General features: G+C 39.5%; 2 protein-coding genes across 3 annotated transcripts in view; both read left to right on the top strand.

Moving 5' to 3' along the window:
• Positions 1-7,419: 7,419 nt before the first annotated feature.
• On the top strand, positions 7,420-17,475 carry TLR3 (toll like receptor 3). 2 transcript variants are annotated; one of them, XM_024759925.1, is made up of 6 exons: positions 7,420-7,694; positions 8,907-8,998; positions 9,770-10,217; positions 12,192-12,383; positions 14,567-16,419; positions 16,658-17,475. In XM_024759925.1, the coding sequence occupies exons 2-6, from the start codon at positions 8,928-8,930 to the stop codon at positions 16,884-16,886; spliced, it is 2,793 nt and encodes a 930-aa protein (XP_024615693.1). In that variant the 5' UTR covers positions 7,420-7,694; positions 8,907-8,927; the 3' UTR covers positions 16,887-17,475. The 2 variants fall into 2 exon arrangements, with proteins under 2 accessions (XP_024615693.1, XP_024615694.1); XM_024759926.1 differs by lacking the exon at positions 8,907-8,998 and having other exon boundaries at positions 7,420-7,688.
• FAM149A (family with sequence similarity 149 member A) overlaps positions 16,809-24,957 on the top strand; it is a 42,922-nt gene continuing 34,773 nt past the window's right edge. The window contains exon 1 of the mRNA XM_024759930.1: positions 16,809-16,826. The gene's annotated coding sequence lies outside the window, so the exon portion shown is untranslated. The remainder of the gene's footprint in view (positions 16,827-24,957) is intronic.

The following is a 24,957-nucleotide window of genomic DNA, read 5'->3' on the forward strand; positions in this document are numbered from 1 at the left end:
GCCAACACACGAATGCTGAAGCTCCAGCATCAGACAAGGATATTTCAGTTGCCAAACACCTGACACCCTGTTAACCACATGCATCCAAATCAGGCCATGGGATTTAAATCCTATTTGCAGTAAAGTCTCTCATCATCTTTCTGGGCAAAACCTTGGATTATTGGGAGCTTTTAGATTCAGCCACCCTTAATTACGATAGTAATTGTGCAGTTGCCAGTTGGGTTCTGAAGCTTTGGTCCAATTACAAAAGATCACCAATACTGGCATCACTTTTGCTAGCTGTGATACACCCAGAGAGCCCCCTTGATTTAAAAGATATCTACAAGCTCCCAGGCCCAACATTGCCTTCAGATTCTATGAGGGGCTCAACCTTGTTATGATACCATACAGTCACAAAGACATGACCTACATCAACCCAAGTGGGTGTCCATGTGGGAAGGATATCCTGGTCCCACATCCAAGACAGCATTGCCCTGGCCCAGGAGCCTGCTGCTAAAAATAACATTGCTCTCCACGACAGATATAACTTCATCCCGGGCTCTCAGATCATTGCCATGGCTAAGGTGCCCACAAATTGGACATGGGACATGGATTGCTTTCTTCCTCTGGTACTAGAGATGCTATTACAGTTGCTGAGCTCACTGTCTGCTCACTGCATGATCCTCGTACACACCTTGCTCGCTGCCAAAACCCCTACACTCCCACGCCTAAAGGGAAAACTTAGCAAGGTTACTACTAACTGTGCCATTCTAAATATAAATGAAAATTATTAGTCCAACCCTCGACTTCCTGGGGAGAGGCCTCCCACTTTCCAGTGCCTTCTCTTACTCCCTCCCCCAGCTTTCCACCTCAACCTCCCACTCTGCATTCTGAACACCCCTTCCCTTTGGTTATAAACAAATACGTTAACCTTTACATATACCTTCCTAAATGATTAATTTATACCCTCCAGCAATGTAACTGCCAGACCTCCCACCTTGACCAAAGAAATACACCAAGATATTATTGTCACAAAAATTACAACTCATATTTTAACACACTCTTTAACTCCACCAAGATATTTTTAGAGACTCCAGAAATTTCAGTTCTGTTTTCTTGGCTAATACCGTATAAATGAGGACCTTGGTGATGGGCTGGCCACCAAGACTCTTTGTACTTCTTTTCTTTTTTTTTTTTTTCTTTTTTTTAACATCTTTATTGGAGTATAATTGCTTTACAATGTTGTGTTAGTTGCTGCTGTATAACAAAGTGAATCAGCTATATGTATATACATGTATCCCCATATCTCCTCCCTCTTGCGTCTCCCTCCCTCCCCCCCTCCCTATCCCACCCCTCTAGGTGGTCACAAAGTACTGAGCTGATCTCCCTGTGCTATGCGGCTGCTTCCCACTAGCTATCTATTTTGGTAGTATAAGTCCATGCCACTCTATCTCTTCATCCCAGCTTACGCTTCCCCCTCCCAGTATCCTCAAGTCCATTCTCTACATCTACATCTTTATTCCTGTCCTGCCCCTAGGTTCTTCGTAACCATTTTTTTCTTTAGATTCCATATATATGTGTTAACATACGGTATTTGTTTTTCTCTTTCTGTCTTACTTCACTTTGTATGACAGACTCTAGGTCCATCCACCTCACTACAAGTAACTCAATTTCGTTTCTTTTTATGGCTGAGTAATATTCCATTATATATATGTGCCACATCTTCCTTATCCATTCATCTGTCGATGGACACTTAGGTTGCTTCCATGTCCTGGCTATTGTAAATAGAGCTGCAATGAACATTGTGGTACATGACTGTTTTTGAATGATGATTTTCTCAGGGTATATGCCCAGTAGTGGGATTGCTGGGTCATATGGTAGTCCTATTTTTAGTTTTTTAAGGAACCTCCATACTGTTCTCCATAGTGGCTATATCAATTTACATTCCCACCAACAGTGCAAGAGAGTCCCCTTTTCTCCACGCCCTCTCCAGCCTTTATTGTTTGTAGATTTTTTGACGATGGCCATTCTGACTGGTGTGAGGGCATATCTCATTGTAGTTTTGAGTTGCATTTCTCTAATGATTAGTGATGTTGAGCATCCTTTCGTGTATTTGTTGGCACTCTGTATATCTTCTTTGGAGAAATGTCTATTTAGGTCTTCTGCCCATTTTTAGATTGGGTTGTTTGTTTTTTTTGATATTGAGCTGCATGAGCTGCTTGTAAATTTTGGAGATTAGTCCTTTGCCAGTTGCTTCATTTGCAAATATTTTCTCCCTTTCTGAGGGTTGTCTTTTCATTTGTTTATGGTTTCTTTCGTTGTGTAAAAGCTTTGAAGTTTCATTAGGTCCCATTTGTTTATTTTTGTTTCTATTTCCATTTCTCTAGGAGGTGGATCAAAAAGGATCTTGCTGTGATTTATGCCATAGAGTGTTCTGCCTATGTTTTCCTCTAAGAGTTTTTTTGTTTTTTGTTTTTTTTTTCTGGTACACGGGCCTCTCACTCTTGTGGCCTCTCGCGTTGCAGAGCACCGGCTCCAGACGCACAGGCTCAGCGGCCATGGCTCATGGGCCTAGCTGCCCCGCGGCATGTGGGATCTTCCCGGACCGGGGCAATTAATTTTGTATCCTGCTACTTTACCAAATTCATTGATTAGCTCTAGTAGTTTTCTGGTAGAGTCTTTAGGATTCTCTATGTATAGTATCATGTCATCTGCAAACAGTGACAGCTTTTCTTCTTCTTTTCCAATTTGGATTCCTTTTATTTCTTTTTCTTCTCTGATTGCTGTGGGTAAAACTTCCCAAACTATGTTGAATAATAATGGTGAGAGTGGACAACCTTGTCTTGTTCCTGATCTTAGTGGAAATGGTTTCAGTTGTTCACCATTGAGAACGATGTTGGCTGTGGGTTTGTCATATATGGCCTTTATTATGTTGAGGTAAGTTCCCTCTATGCCTACTGTCTGGAGGGTTTTTATTATAAATGGGTATTGAATTTTGTGGAAAGCTTTTTCTGCATCTATTGAGATGATCATATGGTTTTTCTCCTTCAACTTGTTAACATGGTGTATCACATCAATTGATTCGCGTACATTGAAGAATCCTTGCATTCCTGGGATAAACCCCACTTAATCATTGTGTATGATCCTTTTAATGAGCTGCTGGATTCTGTTCACTAGTATTTTGTTGAGGATTTTTGCATCTATGTTCATCAGTGATATTGGCCTATAGTTTTCTTTCTTTGTGACATCTTTGTCTGGTTTTGGTATCAGAGTGATGGTGGCTAGGGGTCAGTCAGCTCCTCTTCTTAAAGAACTTATTCATTTCCCTGTGGGCCTTTCACACTCCAGGCCACTGTACCACAGGTAATTTAAACAGAAAGAAATGTTACCATTTCTTTTGAAATGGTATTGATGTTAAAGTGTACATTCAACTCTTATATAGGCCTATTTCTAGGTAAAGTAAAGAATAAGATTAACATTTTATACAGGCTGTAAACTCTAGCTTACAGCTTTCTGAATTTCACTAGGTTTTTGTACTTTTTCTCCAAATTTTTAGCCTAGTAAACCTCCCCCTCCCCCCCTTCCTTCCACTTTTACTTCTCATTTTTTAAGGACCAGTTCTCATATTCTTATTATAAATCATCCCACATACAGATACAGCTTCCTGTTAGGAGAAAAGCAAGAACATGTTCAAAAGCAACTGCCTATCCTTTTCAACACTGGACACTCTCTTTAATTGTGTTGATTCAAAATTTGCATTATAAAATGGAGATTGACCTGCATGAGCATTAAACTGTCACCAATGACCAGTTTAATCTGATTACAGTAAGTTATTAGTTGCTTTTGTGTGTGTGTGTGGTACGTGGGCCTCTCACCGTTGCGGCCTCTCCCGTTGCGGAGCACAGGCTCCGGACGCGCAGGCTCAGCGGCCATGGCTCACGGGCCCAGCCGCTCCGTGGGATGTGGGATCTTCCCGGACTGGGGCACAAACCCGTGTCCCCTGCATCGGCAGGCGGACTCTCAACCACTGTGCCACCAGGGAAGCCCTATTAGTTGCTTTTGTTATTTTGAACTTCTTTGTGTTAAGTGTGATTGTTAATGGTTTTGTTTGACATTTATGACTCCATTCACTGGATGCCCAGTAGGCATCAGTTCATTCAAATTTAATTAGGATATTTAAAGTGTAGGATGATATCATATTGTATATCAACTATACTCTAATTTAAAAGAAAGGGAAAAAAGTAAGAATAACAAGGGCAAATGGTCTTAACAGCAGATTTTGATTTGAAATCAAGCTGCTCCTCACATAGACAGGGGTATCACCACAAGGGTTATTTATTTAATCATGACTCTGTAGAACAATTCCAGGAGGCCAATTTACTCATAATAAATACTGGAAAAATATCCAAACTGAAAGTAAATAAATAAATAGAAAGAAAGTAGGATGATAGCGAAGTTTGGTCTGGATTTTTATTTTATTCTATTTTGTTTATTTTTTGCCATGCTACGCAACATGCAGGATCTTAGCTCCCTGACCAGGGATCGAACCCATGCTTCCTGCAGTGGAAGTGTGGAGTGTTAACCACTGGACCTGGAATTTTATTTTTCATATTAATAAATGAATATCAAATTTAAGGCATAGAGTTTGAAGAGACCTTCACCATATCCTGAGACTGTCAGTGAAGGAGAGTCAGACCCATTCACAGGAACCCACCTCCCAGATTTACAAGAGAGAGGAAGATATCACCACTTTTCATCTACCACATAAAATTACAAAAAAATAAAAAATAAGGAAAAGCTCAAGTTAAGCTAGAAGCTCTGTGTGTCAAATGTTGGTTTCTTTTTCAGAGGGGAAGTTCAAGTTCAGTCCTGCTCAGTGGACATGAGTGAGAGTAACAGGAGGGGCACAGTGTTACTTCTTCTCATTAAAGTTCTTGCTGAGTTTGTTGTCTGGTTGACAACGAACTTAATTTAAACCAGCTGAAGCTCAGTGAGCAGAAATGGAAATGACACTGGCAAGAGGAACTGCACCTTTACTTTAGAAAAAGAGTTCACAAAGAAAAAAAAAGAGATGACTTCTGGAATTTCAGACAGTTCAGAGCAGGACCATGTCCTTTCTGAACAGTGGCTGTGAAGGGAGACGGGTCAGCACAGTTCAAAATGACGGTCTATCTGATGCTCTGAGGGAAATGTAACTGTTTATCTAGGTCCATAATATACTCATCACATTGTAAACCCATGGGAAGTTTTCGTTTGTCTGTTTTGGAATCATAGGTAACATACAGTATTATATTAGTTTCAGGTGTACAACATAGTGCTTCGATATTTTTATACATTATGATCACCACAGTAAGTCTAGTTACCATCTGTCACCATGCAAACTTGTTCCAAGATTATTGACTATATTCTTTATGCTGTACATTACACACTGGTGACTTATTTATTTTGTAGCTGGAAGTTTGTACTTCTTTATCCGCTTCACCTACTTCATCTGTTCTCCCGCCTTCCCCCATCTGGCAACCACCAGTTTGTTCTCTGTATCTATGAGTCTATTTCTGTTTTGTTTGTTTGTTTGTTTCTTTGTTTGTTTGTTCTTGTTGTTTCGAGTCCACTTATGGACATATATCATAGTTTTGATTTAATTCTCTTAAAAAGGGAAAAATAAACTTTTTCACTGTAGCACCTACCACCGTAATAGCTAAATAAGTTAATGCATAATTAAGAAATATACACTGGAGAGAAACTGACCTGTGTTGTATTTAGAGCCAACATGAATTGAGGACTGTTAATATCTGGATGAGAACTGGTATTATGCCTAAACTGATTATTGCATTATGAGACTACCCATAAAAATTATTTTTTGGAAGCCATTCTTTAGTTCAACCAACATTATGGAAAACCTGATATTTACAAGAAGTCCTAAGGCATAAGAGATGGGTGTGTAGGGTTGTGGGGGGAATGAATTTCATTTATCTGATTATACCTAACACATCACTCCAAAATTTTTTGGTTTAAAACTTGAGTCATTTTTTTTGTTTACTCCTCTGGAATTTCGGCAGGACTTGTGGGGACAGCTCATCTCTGCTCCATGGGATATCAGCTGGGGTGACTCAACTGGGATTGGAAAATCCACTCCCAATATGGCTTACTCAATGGCTGTCTTCTGGGTGCTCAGTTGGAGCTATTGGCTAGACCCTCGGTTCTCCTCCGTGTTGCCTTGCACAAGTCTAGGCTGGGCATCTCACCACACAGCGACTGGGTTCTGAGAGGAAGAGGGACAGTCCTAATATGCAAATACTTATCCAGCCTTGGCTTGCTGCATGCTATTAATATCCCGTTGGCCAAAGCTAGTCACGTGGTCAAGTCCAGGGTCAATGTGGAGACCACACAAGGGTCTGAATACTGAAGAGCAGCCTGGTTCATTGGAGCCCAAAGTGACAGCCTACCGTGGAAGACTGGCCGGAGAGTCACACACAAAGAGCACACCCTGTCCTGCCTTCAGGGGCTCACGGAGAAGAAACCTTTCGAATAGGAGTAACGTTTTACTGCACATCCCAGTGGGCAGATGTGGCGGACAGTCGTTTGCCTGCTTATGCCATTATGTCATAGATGTGACGGCAGAATCAGAAAAGGGTAACCACAAGGTGGTCCAGCTAAGGCTGGAGCCCGGGAAAGGGCATTTTGCACCCTGATACCAGCTAACTTCTTGCTCTCAATTCTGCAGTCAAGTCAAGCTAATGACATGTTTCAACTGTTCCAGGCTGTTTTCTTACTTGACTTGTATAAAGCATTAAGGCAACTTGTGGTATGTCCTCAGGCAAATCCCTCACCTAGCTCTGTTTCGTTTTCCTGACTTCTCAAACAAGGGAGCTGGATTCAGTGATTTCTACAGTTCCTGCCAATTGTTATATTTTACTGTATAACATTATAGTTATCCTATGATGTTATATCAGCAATGAAAACGTGTTACGTTTTTGACAAGCATGTTTCTTACACTAATTGAAGTCAGTAAAGCTAATTGATAACTGAATAGTGAATCTGAACTTTGTCCAGGCTTATCAATTTGTTCCCTAACAGATTCTGACCTTGTAAAGTGGAGCAGCATGTGTTAGGACCGGCTCCTGGCTTTGCCAAGGCCAGCTCTTTCTCTGCTGTGAAACTTGGTCTCTTTGATCAAAAGGTTAATTTCTGCATTATTTTTCTTAAAAGTTGCTAAGAGGATAAAGTGAGATAAGAGAAGTGAAAGTGCTTAGCTTTGATTAGGGACTGAGTTTTTTTTCTGTCCCTCTAACCAATTCTGACAGCCATGAATCAGGCTTTGGTTTTAAAAAAAAAAAATAGAGGAATTCGCTCTCAGTTAGATATTCATTAACCTCTAGAGCCCTGCCCACATCAATGGGCAAGGTCTTAATTCTTTCAACTTTCTCTGTTGCTAAATCTGTGACCCTCTTAATAAAACCCAAGGGACTGTACAGAAGAAGAAAAAACAAGACATTTTTAAGAAACAATTTAAAATACCTCTTGCTGAGATTGTGATTTTTTTCCTTTGCCCTTCTTAGAATGTACCAAGGAGAAAAGGAGGTTTTTGTTTTGTTTTTTTTAAACTTTAGTTTCACTTTCCAGATTGCAGCAAACTTCCTCACTTCCCAGATGAAAACGACTGGATTTGGACTAACGAAAAAAGGAACGGTCAGCTGCCGTCAGAGTAAGTGAAGGTGTGTATTTTAAATTCTTCCTGGGATAGGATCTCTCATGTTGGGTACAGCTAGAATGCTTGTCGGCTTTAGCATTCTTTGATCTTTCTTGGGTCTGGTGCTTGAGATCGAGTCAGAATCATTCAACATGGAGAGTAGAAAAAGAGGAGAGAATATAGGTGTGAGGAGACTTGTATCACAACTCAGAAGACAAGGAACAGCAACAGTTTCTCATTAACATGATAAAACGTTTTATGCAGTATTTTTTTTTCCTTTGTAGTGTTCTGTAACTGGGAAAGCACATTAGGGAAGCGATGGAAATCATTCGGCAACAGCCTTTTTTAAAAATCACATCTTTGTCTTAAGGATGCAGAGCCCTGTGAGCTTTAAAGAGCTTATCTCCTCTCAGTTTTCTTGGCTGGAGAGGAGTCAGGGGCTGGCATTTTATAACGGGCTTGACAAGGAGAAAACACTCCAGGTATTCCTAGGAGTAAGAAAATGGCTTTCTCTGGCCTCGTAAAGGAAAACGGAAGAAGATGAGACATGGAAAGATCTTCAGATGTGTAGGAAGGTCAGAAATGAGCAAATATGGGCTGGTCGGCCTCGGGCGATACTAGTTTCAGGAACTTGGCTCCCAACTTTACAGTAGGATTATGTGTTAGTGTGTGTCTGCAGGTAGATGCGCCTGCATAAATTTAGGGGGAAAAATATTGTGAATTTACAAACCAAACTGTACAAGCCAAACTGCAAATAACGATTAAGCACCCTGGCGGCAGACGCCAGGTCCCAAACATGATGCAATATTGTCTTTTACTTGGACAAAGAAATGTGTAGTCCTAGGTTTTCCAAAATTGCAAGGCCCAGTGAATCTACTTTTCATCTCTTTTTAACTTCCTTTGTTTCTGTTACGTCTCACGAAACATCAACTCTTCACTCTAATTTCATTCTCTCGCTTTTTTTTTTTGTTTTACTGTAGCACATTCTAGAATAACTTTTTCATGCAGATTCCCTGTTTACAAACTTACTGAGTCTATGCACATCTCAAAACGCTTCTTCCCCTTATCTTTAATTGTTCAGCCTCATATGAAATTTGGGGTTCAAAATTATTCCCCCTGCACGTTTTGAAAGCTTAGCACTATGGTTTTCCAGTGGCTTATGTTGCTGATGAAAAGTTTTGTGGCCATCAGGATCTCTTTCCTCTGGAAGTAATTGATCATATGTTCTCCTTAAAAGGTTTTAGGATTTTTCTGGTGGATGATCACAATTCTGACGTCTCAGAAGAGTCTGTGTCTTTTTCCTTTTTCACTCATCCTGCCTGACATTTGGTGAGTCTCTTCCATCAGGTGAAGTGTATCTTCATATCTGGGAATGTCTTTCAGTCCTTACATGTTTTGTAAATGGCTTAATCCTTCTCAGTAATTCTTATCTCTAGCTACAGCCCTTCCAGAAGAGTTAAATGTCACCTAGGCAAAGGAGGGGAATATATTTCGGGGACTATGCCTGTGAGTTGGTAAATAGAGGTAGTGCCCTTATGGTACTGGAAAGAGTTTTCAGAATAGGCTTTAGAACTATAAAGAACAATAGATTAACAATAGGTTGTAACAATAGATTGTTACAATCTAATTGTAACAATAGATTAAATGAAATTTTAAAATAACTAAGGAAAAACGTGAAGAGGATGAGGAAATAGTATAATTAAGTTCCTCATCTTTTCGGTAGGAAGAATCTACTTAAGGTCCAGAAATGGAGAAGTAGAAACACAAGCATATTATTTAGGTTTGTGGAAGTGACCATGAGAATTAAAAGTAGAAACAGTCAAGAGGTTTACCTTGGAACGTTGCAGCTGGGGTGGAGGTGAAAAGCGAGGAGAGAGTTTGTTTTTTGATCCTTTTTTGTGCTGATTGAATTATTTCCATTTGATGTATTACTTGTATAATACGTACTTGTATATCATAACTGTTACGAGTAATGAGATCACATTTGTTACATATATAGTCACATTTGTTACATATATTGCAAGTAATAAACCAATGCATATGGGAGCGCATGTTATTAATGCTGCCCATTACGTTTGCTGTTTTTCTTTTATAAGGCAGGATCATGAGCAGGGATTTGCTTTATCGTATCTACTCCTTTTGGGGACTGTTGCCCTTCTGGATACTGTGTACATCTTCTACCAACAAATGTACTGTTAGACATGAGATAGCTGACTGCAGTCATCTGAAGTTGACTCAAATACCTGATGACCTCCCAACAAACATAACAGTGTTGAATCTTACCCATAATCAACTCAGAAGATTACCACCTGCCAATTTTACAAGATATAGCCAACTTACTATCTTGGATGGAGGATTTAACTCCATCTCAAAGCTGGAGCCAGAACTGTGCCAAAGTCTCCCTTTGTTGGAAATTTTGAACCTCCAACACAATGAGCTATCTCAGCTTTCTGATAAAACCTTTATCTTCTGCATGAATTTGACTGAACTCCATCTAATGTCCAACTCAATCCAGAAAATTCAAAGTAATCCCTTTAAAAGCCTGAAGGTAAGATGGAAATGAATATTTCCATGTAAGAAATGAAAACTATGTTATTGAATATTGTTTTCAAGTCATTTGTGCGTCTTTAGACTTCATGTCTAAGTATCAAGGTGAAGAATAAGAAATCTGATCTACCCAAATGGGTAGGAGGGCTCCACACACAAATATGGCCATTATGATTGGAAATATTTTCAAGAGAGCAAATACTGTAATTTTAAAGAACTCTCCTCTCTTGCATCCTTCCACTAGAAATAGAACTTAGATTCAAGAGGTAGAGACCAGAGAGGAATCAGAATATCCCATGAAGAACGGCAAACAAACTCTCCACACTGCTGATTTAGTACCTGCAATAATGAAAACATATGTCGAGTCCAAATTCTAATTTAAATAAAATTAACAATTTGAGGCATGATAAAGCCAACTGTTCAGCTAAAAATTACATACTTTTGATATAAGAAATCTTCTACAGTATTGCTTTTCAGTAGCTACCACCTTTTTCATGTCAGTACTTTGCTTCAATTTAAATCTGTGAAAAAATATGCTAGTGTCTTTAAATCTGAGGTAATTATTAAGTGCTTTTCTTATATCAAAGCTATTTTCAGAACTCTGTTTTCTTCATTTTGTGGGCTTATAAAAAACTGAGCATTCCTCGACCTCAAATACCAAGAATAATATATAAATTTAAATATTCTTAGAGACATTTATAAAATGATTTGCTTGCTAGCTAGGGATTTGAAATTCTTTCTTGTGCCCTCTTAGATTCTGATGTAGATGAAATGATGTCTTTGGGCACAAAGACCTCAAAATCCGGTTAATTGCCGGCAAAATGTTATTCTTATTTTTAAAACATAAATAGAAGTCTTAAGCTCTTTGATAGACATTATATAAGATATTGCCCTAACATATATCAGTTTTTCCTTACATTTTACCTGAGTGGAAGTTTACATGTTCAAAGGTAGCACAAAGTGACAAAACATCCTACAGCACAGACAAAACAAAATAATAATATTCTGTACTAGTCATGATGCAAAATTTACATAACTACCGATCTTTCTCAACATGAAAATCTTTTTTTTTTTTTTTTTTTTTTTTTTTCCGTACGAGGGCCTCTCACTGTTATGGCCTCTCCCGTTGTGGAGCACAGGCTCCGGACACACAGGCTCAGCGGCCATGGCTCACGGGCCCAGCCACTCCGTGGCATGTGGGATCTTCCCGGGCCGGGGCACAAACCCATGTCCCCTGCATCGGCAGGCGGACTCTCAACCACTGCGCCACCAGGGAAGCCCCTGAAAATCTTTTAAAAATTTCATGAACAGCAACATTCTCCTCATGCTTCTTAAGAAAATATTTCTTCATCATTTTTTTTGTTGTTTAGTTTCAAGGTTGATGCATGACACTATGTTTGATAAGCCACATGAATATTTCTTATATCATAAAGAAATGCTTATTATAAATAAGTAAGTAAATAAAAATGCTTATTATGAATATTCCTTACATCACGAATAAATAAGCTGAAGTCATTTTATTTTGGTAAGAGAAATAAAGTGATTCTTTGAATTAAGAAATTAGTCTTTGGGGCTTCCCTGGTGGCGCAGTGGTTGAGAGTCCGCTTGCCGATGCAGGGGACACGGGTTCGTGCCCCGGTCCGGGAAGATCCCACATGCCGCGGAGCGGCTGGGCTCGTGAGCCATGGCCGCTGAGCCTGCGCGTCCGGAGCCTGTGCCCCACAACGGGAGAGGCCACAACAGTGAGAGGCCCGCGTACTGCAAAAAAAAAAAAAAAAAAGGAAGAAATTAGTCTTTGTAGCAATGATATTTTCGATCACAACCAAGATTTTTTATTACTCCTACCATCAGTTTTCTATAGAATAATAAAGATGTGACATTTTGCTGTCCAGTTATTTCTAAGATTCATGTACATTTAAAAGAACTATTTTTTCATGGCAAGACTGTAACTTATATACATATTTTTTCCCCTCAGAATTTAATCAAATTAGACCTAGCTCATAATGGTTTATCATCTACTAAATTAGGAACTCAGCTGCAACTGGAAAACCTCCAAGAGCTTCTACTATCAAATAATAAAATTTCTGCACTAAGACGTGAAGAACTTGATTTCCTTGGCAACTCTTCTTTAAAAAGATTAGAGTTGTCATCAAATCAAATAAAAGAGGTAAGATAAAAAATTTTGTGTTGTACTTTTAAGTGTGGGCAGTCCCTAATTGTGTCACGTGGGTAAGAATCTAAAGGTAGAGATGGAGAAAGAGGTGATAACCTTTGTCACGTCTTCTAGAAATCCTTCACACTTACTGCTTAGGGCCATTGATGTCATCCTCGCAAGAAAGGGGGTTTGGTAGCAATTTGGAGCTGGAGTTCTGCTGTCAAACAGAAGTGGGTTATAAAATCCTTGCTCCATTACAGACCAGGACTTTGGCCTTGGGGAACTTAACCTCTCTGGGTCTAGTTTCCTTGCCTGTAAAGTGGAAATAATACTATCTCTTGCGCAAAATCCCTGGAAGAATTAAAATAGTAAGATGGTTAAGAGCACAGGCTTTAGAGTTGGGTTAGCTGACTCCCTATGTGGCCTTTGTCTGTTAATAATTGTGCAATTGGGCAAATTATTCAAGTTCTCTCTGCTCCAGTTCTCTAGTTTTAAGATTAGTATAATAATAACACTTCCCCATAGGCTTATGTGGCAAAGAATTCAGCACAGTGCCTGGCATTATAGGTAATGCTCGATAAACAATAACTAGCATTATATTTTTACAAGCACCTTCCTATATAATGGAGTAAACCTAACCTTCTCTTTTTGGGTCTGTGATCTTCAATTTATCCATTAGTTTTGCATACAGGTGTGTCTTTATTTTTTTCCTTTACAAGCCAAGAATAAGAATATTGGGAATTCTAAACAAAATCAGATTTTTAAAGCTATATTAATTTTCAGATTAAATAATAGACTGTGAATGAAATTATCCTGAAATAATAATTAAATATTTTATGCAAGCTACTCAGGTTCATTTTTGAACAGCATTTTTTGTTGTTGTTTAGAACATTTATTGTAGAAATATATAAATAAATGTAAAACATAAGTAATGAGGAGAAAAATAAAAATTATCCAAAAGCTCATAGTCTCAGGACAACCAATGTTATCATTTGGGTATGTTTGTCTCCAGCTTTTCTCCGTGTAATAAAAGAAAAAACAACAGCAACTGAAATTCATAGAGTACTTAACTGTGTGGCCAACACTGTGACAAATTCTTTTTTAATACAATTTTGTCTAGTCCTGTAACCAACTTATGCTTATCATCGTTTTACACAAGAGTAAATTGAGATGAAGAAAGATTAAGGAACCTGTCCACAGCCTCACAGGTGATGGACTGGTGACAGAGCTGGGTTTCTGGCAGTGTTAGACCAGGGCCCCACGCTCTTAGCAGCTGTGCTGTGCTGCCTCTCTGAGAATGATGGTGTATCCTGCCTTTTAAAAGTAATATCATAACATGAATATCCTCCATGTCATTAAGAATTATTCACAAGCTTAATTTTAGTCACTGCAAAATAATCCTATCCTATAGATTTACCATAATTAATCTAATCATTTCCTGCTTTGTATATTGACTCACTTTCTTCCACATTTCTCTCATGTCATCCATTGGCCCTAACATCTCACAAGTGACACAGTGGAAATCAGAGCCTCTTTGCTCTCCCAGGAGACTTGACCTCTATCCTCTTTGGATCCCCTCCCTCCTGCCTCTTGCTCTCTTGCTCCAGCACTGAGTCTCATAGCAGCCAAGGCTTCTAGTGAGGGACTGGGGGGCAGAGTGGAAGGGAGCTGGAAACACGGTAATGAAATAGTCAGGAGAAAACCTTGGTGGGAAGACAGAGAGGATCGCTGGAGCTCAGAGTCATAGAAAGGAAAGTGCATGTCAATGTTTCATAGTAAAATCCACCCATTCGTTCCAGAATGTTCACTGAGAGCAGTGGTCACGAAGAGGGAAACAGGATCTGCCCCAGAGGTGACTTTACAAATAGTTTATTAATTACAGTAATACTCAGTGTGATGAAGTAAAAGTACCAGGAGACTTAACTCAGCCTGGGAGATCAGATCACCCTCTGAAGAAGTGGCATCTAAGCTGATACATGGATGCTGAGTTACCAGTGACCAGGGGAGGCAAGGGCTGGAGCAGGAGGTGGGTGATGGTACAGAGGAAGGAGCTAGGAGACAGAGGGATGGAGAGAAAACCCGGAGAAGGCAGTGAAAGAGGAAAGGGGATTGAGTAGAGAATATGCCTGCTTTTCAAGGGTCATACAGACTCGTTGGGTTTTGGTTATTAACCTCTTTTTCCGTCCCACTCTTAGTTCTCTCCAGGGTGTTTTCATGCGATTGGAAAATTATTTGGCTTCTCTCTGAACAATGCCAAACTGAGCCCCAGTCTCATAGAAGAGCTCTGCTTGGAATTATCAAACACAAGCATTCAGAATCTGTCCCTGAGCAACAACCAGCTGTACACAACCAGCAACACGACTTTTGTTGGACTGAAGCAGACAAATCTCACAATGCTCGATCTTTCCCATAACAGCTTAAGTGTGATTGGTAATGATTCCTTTGCTTGGCTTCCACATCTAGAATATCTCTTTTTGGAGTATAATAATATACAACATCTGTCTTCTCGCTCTTTTTATGGGCTTTCCAATTTGAGATACCTGAATTTGAGACGATCTTTTACTAAACAAAGCATTTCCCTGGCTTCACTTCCCAAGATTGATGATTTTTCCTTTCAGTGGCTAAAATTTTTGGAGTATCTCAATATGGAAGATAACACCTTTCCAGGCATAAAAAGCAATACTTTCACGGGATTGACAAGGCTGAGATGTTTAAGTCTGTCCAACTCCTTCTCAAGTTTGCGAACTTTAACAAATGAAACGTTTTTATCACTTGCTGGTTCTCCTCTGCTCATACTCAACCTAACCAAAAATAAAATCTCAAAAATAGAGAGTGGTGCTTTTTCGTGGTTGGGCCACCTCAATGTACTTGACCTTGGCCTTAATGAAATTGGGCAAGAACTCACAGGCCAGGAATGGAGAGGTCTAGAAAATATTGTTGAAATCTACCTTTCCTACAACAAATACCTAGAACTGACTAGCAACTCTTTTGCCTTGGTTCCAAGCCTTCAACGACTGATGCTCCGAAGGGTGGCCCTTAAAAATGTGAATAGCTCCCCTTCACCTTTTCACCCTCTTCTTAACCTGACCATCCTGGATCTAAGCAACAACAACATAGCCAACATAAATGATGAACTGTTGAAGGGTCTTGAGAAACTAGAAATTCTGGATTTGCAGCATAACAACTTAGCTCGCCTCTGGAAGCATGCAAACCCTGGCGGTCCTATTCATTTTCTGAAGGGTCTTTCTCACCTCCACATCCTTAACTTAGAGTCTAATGGCTTTGATGAGGTCCCAGCAGAAGTCTTCAAGGACTTACGTGAATTGAAGAGCATCGATTTAGGATTGAATAATTTAAATATCCTTCCGCCATCTGTCTTTGATAATCAAGTGTCGCTAAAGTCATTAAGCCTTCAGAAGAATCTCATAACATCTGTTGAAAAGAACGTTTTCGGGCCAGCATTCAAGAACCTGAGTAATTTAGATATGAGCTTTAATCCATTCGATTGTACATGTGAAAGCATTGCCTGGTTTGTTACTTGGATTAATAATACCCATACCAACATCTCTGAACTATCAAACCGTTACCTCTGCAACACTCCACCTCAATATCATGGTTTCCCAGTGATGCTTTTTGATATATCACCCTGCAAAGACAGTGCCCCATTTGAACTCCTTTTCATGATAAATACCAGTATCCTATTGATTTTTATCCTTATTGTACTCCTCATCCATTTTGAAGGCTGGAAGATATCTTTTTATTGGAATGTTTCAGTGCATCGAGTTCTTGGTTTCAAAGAAATAGACAGACAGCCAGAACAGTTTGAATATGCGGCATATATAATTCATGCCTATAAGGATAGGGATTGGGTCTGGGAACACTTCTCCCACATGGAAGAAGAAGATCATACACTCAGATTTTGTCTGGAAGAAAGGGATTTTAAGGCAGGTGTCCTTGAACTTGAAGCAATTGTTAACAGCATCAGAAGGAGCAGAAAAATTATTTTTGTTATAACACAGAATCTACTGAAAGATCCATTATGCAAAAGGTAGGTGAACACTCTGCCGTCTGAAGTGTATTCTCGTTTTTAAATTGAGCTTTTAAACATTACTAACATTATTACCCACAACTCAGGGTATTTTAAAAATAAAATTAAGAAGAAACGTAACCTGATTTTTAGTGACAGAGTAAAGTTAATTACAAGGGAAATGTTAATTTTAGAGCTGTGGGCTGTTAAAAACTGTATATTGATATATACCTTAATTCAGTTATTTTTTTTAACTTAGGTTCAAGGTGCACCACGCAGTTCAGCAAGCTGTTGAACAAAGTCTGGATTCCATCATATTGATCTTTCTCGAGGATATTCCGGATTATAAACTGAATCATGCGCTCTGTTTGCGAAGAGGGATGTTTAAATCTCACTGCATCTTGAACTGGCCGGTTCAGAAAGAACGGGTAAATGCCTTTCATCATAAATTGCAGGTAGCACTTGGTTCCAGAAATTCAGTACATTAAATTTATTTAAAGACTAAATTAAAGGAGTAACTTTGCTAATTTAAAAAAGGCCCATGGTAAACTTACATTTTACTTGACAAGAATGTAAATCTGTTCATTCATATTTATAAATAAGAATACCACAAGTATCTCTCTTCTATGGAGATATATCTCCCTATTTCAGGCCCTTCATTACCAATTGAGTTAATTTTACCCAAAATGAACAGGTAAGAATATCCTTTACTAATGAATACACAGTTGGGTTACTGAGGCCTATCAAAACAAAGTTTTAAAGTATTCCTCATTTAAAGAAAAGTTAGAGGTATATGAGTGTTTGTGATAATTATTTTGGTTTTTTTTTTCTGGATGCACTCAGAATAAAATATAACTTTTATGGGTACAATGCTGCTTCAATTGTGAAAGAATATACAGCCATATTTTTAAAAGCTGAATTACAGCAGTTTTTCAACTGGAAAGCTTTGTATTTTAGTGGCGCCTGCCACAGTGTTGATTTTGTTAAATGTTAAATACCATTTCAATATACATACTCAGGACAGAAAACGTTTGCACTTCATTTCGATTACTTAATAAATAAATATTTTAATAAATACTTATGTTTCCTGATATTTGGAATGCTGCTCTATGAGGCATCAGAAGACACTATTCTTTTACTTAGAAGTATTGCAGGAAGGCTTATTTCCTAAAGGTTAATTAGTAGATTGGCTTTGTGGAAACAAAATACTGTCTTCCCCTGGTCACAGACTCAGGACATGGCCCTAGCCAAATCACATGGTTCCACCGGGATTTTTTTCGACTGCTTGATCTTGAAAATTACAGTGATAAACAAAATCGTAACTATTCCCAAATCATTACTGATGACGATCCTGGTGTAATACATTCCCATAGAGTATATTATTATACCATAAAAAAGTATGCTGTGTGTAAATTAGTCCTTATGATTATTTTAAGTTTCATTTTCGTTTTACAATAAGAAGAGTCTGATTATTGGAAACAGACATGAATAGCTTTTTAAAACCTTTATAGTTCTGGTATTCAAATATAAAGGAGAGTTGAAATGATCTTGTTGAGATAATTTCTATACTTGAAGCACGCATTTGTCTGCTGAATTTAGGGAGCATTTGAGATGTCACACTTTGGAACTTTGATTTAAATAATTCCGTATTCTCAAGGCTAAGTTCACATAATCCTAAAAAAACGTAATACCCGCTGTACTGCTGGTTCTGAAGGACTCTACAACAACATGAATATACGGAGAACTCATTTTCAGTCTCTTATTATACACCACCCTCACACTTGAGACATGTGTTTTATAGTTTTTTTTGTTAAGATTTGTTTTCTAACTGTGAAATAATCCTGTTTTATTTTGGCATCATAAAATAAAAATCACAGCTAGTTTTTTCTTGATGCACTTTGTATGTTATCTATCAATATTCTCAACCTCACTGAAATATTTCTAAATCTATTATTATTATTATGAATTTATCAATATATTGTCGGTTCGTGGAAAGCAGAGCAGGAAGTAATTTTGCTTTCTTTCTCTGGTTTATTTGTTTATGAGGTAGTTGATTACATGCGCACAATTTAAATTGAGCTCAAAGGTCATTTTTTTAGAAGTTGCTTAATATTTATGAGGTTAGGCTATACAAGGGGTGGCCTGTTTACCTGAATATAATTAAAACTAGTAAAAGGCATAAGCCTTGACTTGTGTTTGACCCACACAGGAAGCAGCATCCTAAACTCTGCAGGCTATCCTCTCTAATTGTTCTCAGGAGAGGTCCATCTCCCTTGGGTTCAAGACAAAGGGAGTGCAGAAAATGATGTTTATCTGACCTATTTGATTTACACACGTGAACTGACTTGTCTGAATTCTCTCAGGATGTCATCATGTAATCGGTTCACCCCAACTCCTTCCCGTTTTCACTTTTAAAACAAAATCCAGCTGAATCAACGACATGGAGTTTGAAATAAATCTAGGAATTTAGATTTTACCTAAAAATGACACCTTTTAGGCTGTAATAAGAAGTAGATGCAATCAATCTGTTAGTGAGTAGGGGGGTTTTCAACGCCATTTATTTAACAATGTTTACTTTTCCCAATGTCTACCTTAGATTATTTGTAGAAGGGTCTCAGTAGTAAGTGATGGTGATCAGGAGAAAATGTAAAGATGTTCCAACTCAAGAGCTCAAAATACATTTCTTACGATCTATAGAGACAGTGGGCATCAGAGATCTTTTGGGGGTGATGAAAATGTTATAAAATTGGATTATGGTAATGATTTCACAACTATGTAAATTTACTAAAAATCGTTGAATCATACACTTAAAACAGGTGAATTTTTGGTACAAAATGATATATTAATTATATATTAATAAAGCTGTCAAAAAATTGTATTCATTGAGGAGCTAGCTACATGTGCCTAGCCTTGTGCTAACTAAGCAGTACGGAGTATGATTTGATATGAAATGTATTGTAGGAAATGGGGCAGTAGGAGCTAGGGTGGGAAGGAATTCTTGGGGATAGACCTGGACAAGGAAGGCTCCATGGAAGAAGGTCAGACCTTTCAAAGGCGGGTGGGATTTTGGTGAGGGAGGAGGAAGATGGAAAGCAGGGAGGGAGACATGTCGGTGTTGGGAGACAGTGGAGATACTGTGGAGGATGGAACCATGTTGCAGAGGGCGTGGCAGAGGAGTTTAGATTCAACGGGTTAGGTAGTTTGAAATTGTAACGTTATAGGTTTCTATTGGCAAAACCAGAAATTATAATAAAATTCCCTCTTGGGGTCTGTTACTTAGATTTATATGACACCTAGTTGAATAGAGGAGCATAACTTATAATTTCACAGTCCAAACAGCCAGGCTTACTTTCACATAATAGAAGGGGATTTGAAGTGGTTTTTTTCCCAATAAATATATAAATATATAAATCTATATTAAAATAGCAAAGCATGACAATCGATTGATCATTAGTTACTAATTACACCAGGTGATATGTTAGCCATTCTTAGCTCTTGCAACTAAGCTTTGATCCATCTTCCTGTCCAAGAAAGAAACTGGTTCTGTTATGTGACTTCCCCCACCCCCACCCCCAGTTTAACAAACAATCATGAGGGAGGAGTCGTGGCACTTTTCAGTGGTGGAACTTTTCCAGTTCTGTGTGAGAATTTCTGGGAAACCTGTTTTGAATTCTTAGCTTGCTTTTATCTTAAGTCAGTTCCCCAGGAAACAGACTCCAAGATGGAGATTAACTGAAGCAGGTTAGGGGAGGGCTCTGATTTACAAGGGAGTGAAATAAGTTGGATTGGGAAGAGAGAGAATGATGAGCTTTGAGTCAATTGCAATTGCAGCTGAGGCCTTAGCGGACCCCATGGGGAGTTCTGGAGTGGGAATGGCCCTACAGAGTTGACGCAAATCTAGGCATAGGGGCTAGACTGCTATACCCTCACGTCAACCAGTCATTGGATGCAGACAGCCCCAGGAAGGAAGTATGACTTGAGCAAAAAGCTTTGCTACAAAGCAGTTCCAAAGTAGGGGCTCAGTTGTGAAACATCAGAAGGCAACACTCTGGGCACCTGGAAGAATAGATGCCCGAGCCCTTGATGGGGAGAGCTTGGTGGTTCACTACAGCATCCACTACACCTTCTAAGGTATTTATCGCTCCACTGGTTTCTTTAAGCACTTCTGCAAGGTTGCAGCCATTTTGTTTTTCAAAAATAAAGTCTCTTCCAGAAATTATCCATCTGCCCTGATCTATGGATTTTGAAAAGGCAGAAGAAAGTGAACCAACTCAAGCTCTGGAGCTCACAGAGGATAATATTAAAGAAGATAGCATTGTCCCACTTCCTTAAGTTAAGTTTCATAATGTAATCAGTGTCACTATATGGGTTCAGTCAATCAAGGTGATGAAGAAACAGCAAGAATTTCAGTTTACTTTTATTGGTACTCTAGTCCAGACAACTCTTGTGGGAATCCTTCTTTGATATACCACCCGCGGCCCTACACACCATGCAGAATGAATCACTTCACTACTTAGGCATCCATAGTACCTTATTCATACCCTTCGTCCAACTGCACATTGGGTTCTGCACACTGTTTAGATCTGACTCTATCCCGAACCCCCAGAACATAAGCATCTTGAATACAGGGAGCCTCATCTTATTCATCTTACTTGCCTTGATATCTAGATGAATGACTGGAACATAGTAATTTTTCAAACAAGAGTCTGGGCTGAAAAGTAAATGTTAGATTGGTGGTGTGGCAGTGGAAATAGACACGTTAGCTTTTTTAGAAATCTATTTTTACCATCAGGAAATTTTGTATTCGGTAGTTCTGTTTCTGGGAGAGAAAATAAACAAAGAGAAGCAGGATGCTCCAAAATGCCCTCCAGCCTCCTGCAACTCTGCAATACCTATTCCAGAAACATGCCAGTGGGCCACGTAGGAATGGTCCAGGGAGTTTCAGGTCCCCACTTAAATAAAACGTTAGTTTACGTTCTAAGTTTTCTTGGGATCAGGTTATTAGGGATCTTTTGCTATTGAGTTGTAGTTCCTTATATATTTTGGAAATTAATTCCCCCAAGTTTCTAGAACCAATTTCAACATGCGCTGGTGGGTGGGCTGTGGCAGGGGGAGGCAGTTCCCACGCACCCAAGCGATTCTCTGACACCAGCTGGGTGTCCTACAATTCAACTCAGTTCTGACACCATCTACCTGGAGAGAGCGTCAGATCCCACAGGTTGAGGGCTCAGTCCTCCAAGACTGCCCGCCCCCCCCCAATTCAGACGCCAATCACAAGTCTAAGTTGTCACCTGATTGGATGAGAGTTCCAAGGACCCACTCCTTGGGTTCCATTAACTTGCTAAAGTGGCTCACAGAACTCAGAGAAACATTTTACTTACTAGATTACTGGTTTATGATAAAAGGATATAACCCAGGAACAGCCAGATGGAAGAGAGGCCTAGGGCAAGGTATGGGGAAAGGGTGTGGAGTTTCTGCCCTCCTGGAGCTTGGCCACTATCCCTGAATCTACAGGTGTTCACCAGCCCAGAAGCTCTCCAACCCTCATACTTTTGGGGTTTTATGGAGGTTTCATTATATAAGCATTGTTGATTGAATCATTGACCCCTGGTGACTGAATCAGTCTCAATCCCCTATTGAAGCCAGGGGTGAGACTCCCCAGCTCCCCAGAAACTGGGGGTGGGACTGAAATTTCCAACCCTCTAATCACATGCTTCACTCCCCTGGCCACTAGCCCCAATCATTAGGTTCTTTCCAAGTCACCTCATTAACCTAAACCCAGTTGTGGTGGAAAGGGACTTGTTATGAATAACAAAACACCAACTTCACGTTTATGGCTCTGAAGTGATTTCAGGAACTGAGAACAAGAAACTAAATATTATAACAAAAGGTGCTCCCATTACTCTTATCACTAAGAAAATTTCAAGGACTTTAGCTCTGTGCCAGAAACGAACAAAGGCCAAATATATATTTCTTATTATACATCACAATATCACAACCCATTATCAGATACATGGTTTTCAAATGTTTTCTCCCATTCTGTAGGTTACTTTTTCCTCTAGTGATTGTATTCTTTCCTGTGCAGAAGCCTTTTAGTTTGATGTAGCTCCACTTGTCTATTCTTGCTTGTGCTTTTGGTGTCGGATCTGTGCAATCATTGCCAATACCAGAGTCATGAAGTTTTTCCCTTGTATTTTCTTCTAGTAGGCTTACAGTTTATAAGTTTTTCATCCGAGTTGACTTCTGTGTATGGTGTAAGATAAGGTCAACGGGTATATGAAAAGATTCTCAACCTCTGGGAAATGCAGATCAAAGCCACAATGAGGTATCACTCACATCTGTTGAAGTGGATATTGTTGAAAAACCAAAGGACAGCGCGTGTTGGTGAGGCTGTGGAGAAACTGGAACGCTTGCACACCGTCGGTGGGAATGCAAAATGGTGCCGTTGCTATGGCAAATAATATGGAGGTTCCTCAAAAAATTGCAAATAGAAATACCAAATGATCCAGCAACTGCACTTCTGGGTATTTAGCCTGTAAAAAATTAATAAACAAAGACCAGAAGAGGGAGCTCTCATACCCAGTGAGGATAGCTGAGCACAGCAGGAAGAAGAAAGACTCCTCTTCTTTCCTGGCAAGGACTCAGCCAATGAAAAGCCATGGACTATCTTTACTACAGCACTCCCGACTTCCTTTTCCACCCTAGAAAGATGGTCTCCTTTCCTTGCTGTGTGGGGACTTGCACGCAGCTCACCATGGTTACAGACCCCAGCTGCAATCCTATGCTGATCCCAGATAAGTGCATTTTTGCTGGAGAAATATCTGGCAGTCTGTTTGTTTTAGGTCAACAATCCAAAAGCCTTAAAATCAGGATCTCAAAGAGATATTAGCACTCCCAGGTTCATTACAGCACAATAGCCAAAATGTGTAAATAATCTACTATATATTATAATAATCTAATATATATGTGTGTGTATATATATATATATATATATATATATATATTTATGAGGCTATATGAGCCTCTTAAAGGTAAATTTATTTACATGCACCCTGGACAGTAATTAACACACTATGACATTTTGTCCATGCTATATAAGAAATTACTTTTTAAAAAGGAGGTATTCAAACTGTCCTTGAACTCACATTTCTATGACTCCCTTCTTAAGCCTCCTCCTTTCCTTTGTGTTCCTTGACCACAAGGCTTTAAGCAGCTAGGGAATGTTTCTTGCCAATTACCATAACACCAAAGAAATGACCACTAGAGGAGTGCAAAGAAAGAAGATTCTTGATTGGCTTCCTGGCAAATTGATGAGTCATTCCCCAACAGTGCTGTAATTTTAAAAAACTGTTTAAATTTATCATATTATCACTGTGCTTTTTAAAACTTGTTTTCCTCACAGTGACCTTTTCTTGCTACACCTTAAAACTCTAAGCATCATATCATTTATAATCTGTTGATACACTGAACTTTAAACAATCAAAGTGTTATAAGTCAGTATAAGGTAAGAATATTTTATGCCCATGACGCATTGTATACCACTCCAAAATGTGTGACTGCAATCTGCACCCCACTCCCCATCTGTATGAAAGCAGAGCAGAAATTCCCCTTGTGAAGGTCAGCTCCGTACCTCCCACACCAGGAGTGGGGAGAGGGGAGATGGCACCACAAAAAGGTCTACATTAACAAACCTTACTAAGCAGCCTTATCTTCCATTACTTTCCACATATATATCCTGACCCACAGTTTGCTGTCCCTAGAAACTTGAAGTCCTTTTCCTCTGTCTTGTTGATCTCAAGTGGCCTCAGCCTGCAGCAGCTTGAAGCAGGATTTCAGTTGCCAGCCAGAGACTGACGTCAGGCTGCGGCAGTGAGAGCCCTGACCTGTGGCCGGTGACAAGGCCCCTGGCCCATCAGCTTTGTAGAAATGAATTCCCACAAAGAAGCGGAAAGTAGTGAAACAAGTAAAGTGTTTATTAGGAGGAAAAAGAGTACGTGTGAATAGGCACACACGGGCGAACTCAGAGAGAGAGTCGCACCCTCGTGGTAGTTGGACTCACTCACGTGGGGCATTTCTTCCGGGTTTCCTTTGGCCAGTCATCTTGCTTTGCCTGGTTCTGAGTCTGTATTTGGTTTAACTCAGGGTCCTCCCATGTGTGCGTGCATCTCTTAGCCAAAATGGATTCTAGCCAAGAGGCCTATGGATAGGTTGACATCACTCCCTTTCTGACCTCCAAGGAGCCTTTCTGCACATGGATAGTCAGGAAGCTCTCCTTGACCTTGAGAATGAGAAATATGTGGTCTCTATCTTTTATCTGGGCAGGTCTCGCCTCTCCTATTATCCTCCTGCTATAATCTTCATCTTGGATTACCTGTCCACAGGGGATAAACTCCAGCTGCTCAGCCGGGGGCCCATCTATCTCCGGCCTCACTGTCACTTCTCTTTCAACTTACTTTTCTTTTGTTAAGATGTTCTATAAGCCCGATTTCTAACCACCCTTTTGAGTTACTCATCACTGAGTTCTCCTGTGTGTACGTGAAAGAATCTTAAATGGGGTAC

This window comes from Neophocaena asiaeorientalis, unplaced genomic scaffold (assembly GCF_003031525.2).
Source record: "Neophocaena asiaeorientalis asiaeorientalis breed wild unplaced genomic scaffold, Neophocaena_asiaeorientalis_V1.1 scaffold521, whole genome shotgun sequence".
Taxonomy (NCBI): domain Eukaryota; kingdom Metazoa; phylum Chordata; class Mammalia; order Artiodactyla; family Phocoenidae; genus Neophocaena; species Neophocaena asiaeorientalis.

Bases quoted from the DNA above. Each gene is read 5' to 3' on its own strand.
- TLR3 (XM_024759926.1), top strand. From the start codon at position 7,540: ATGTACCAAGGAGAAAAGGAGGTTTTTGTTTTGTTTTTTTTAAACTTT. The intron at 10,218-12,191 runs GTAAGATGGAAA...TTTTCCCCTCAG, and splicing joins ATCCCTTTAAAAGCCTGAAG to AATTTAATCAAATTAGACCT. The intron at 16,420-16,657 runs GTAGGTGAACAC...TTTTTAACTTAG, and splicing joins AAAGATCCATTATGCAAAAG to GTTCAAGGTGCACCACGCAG.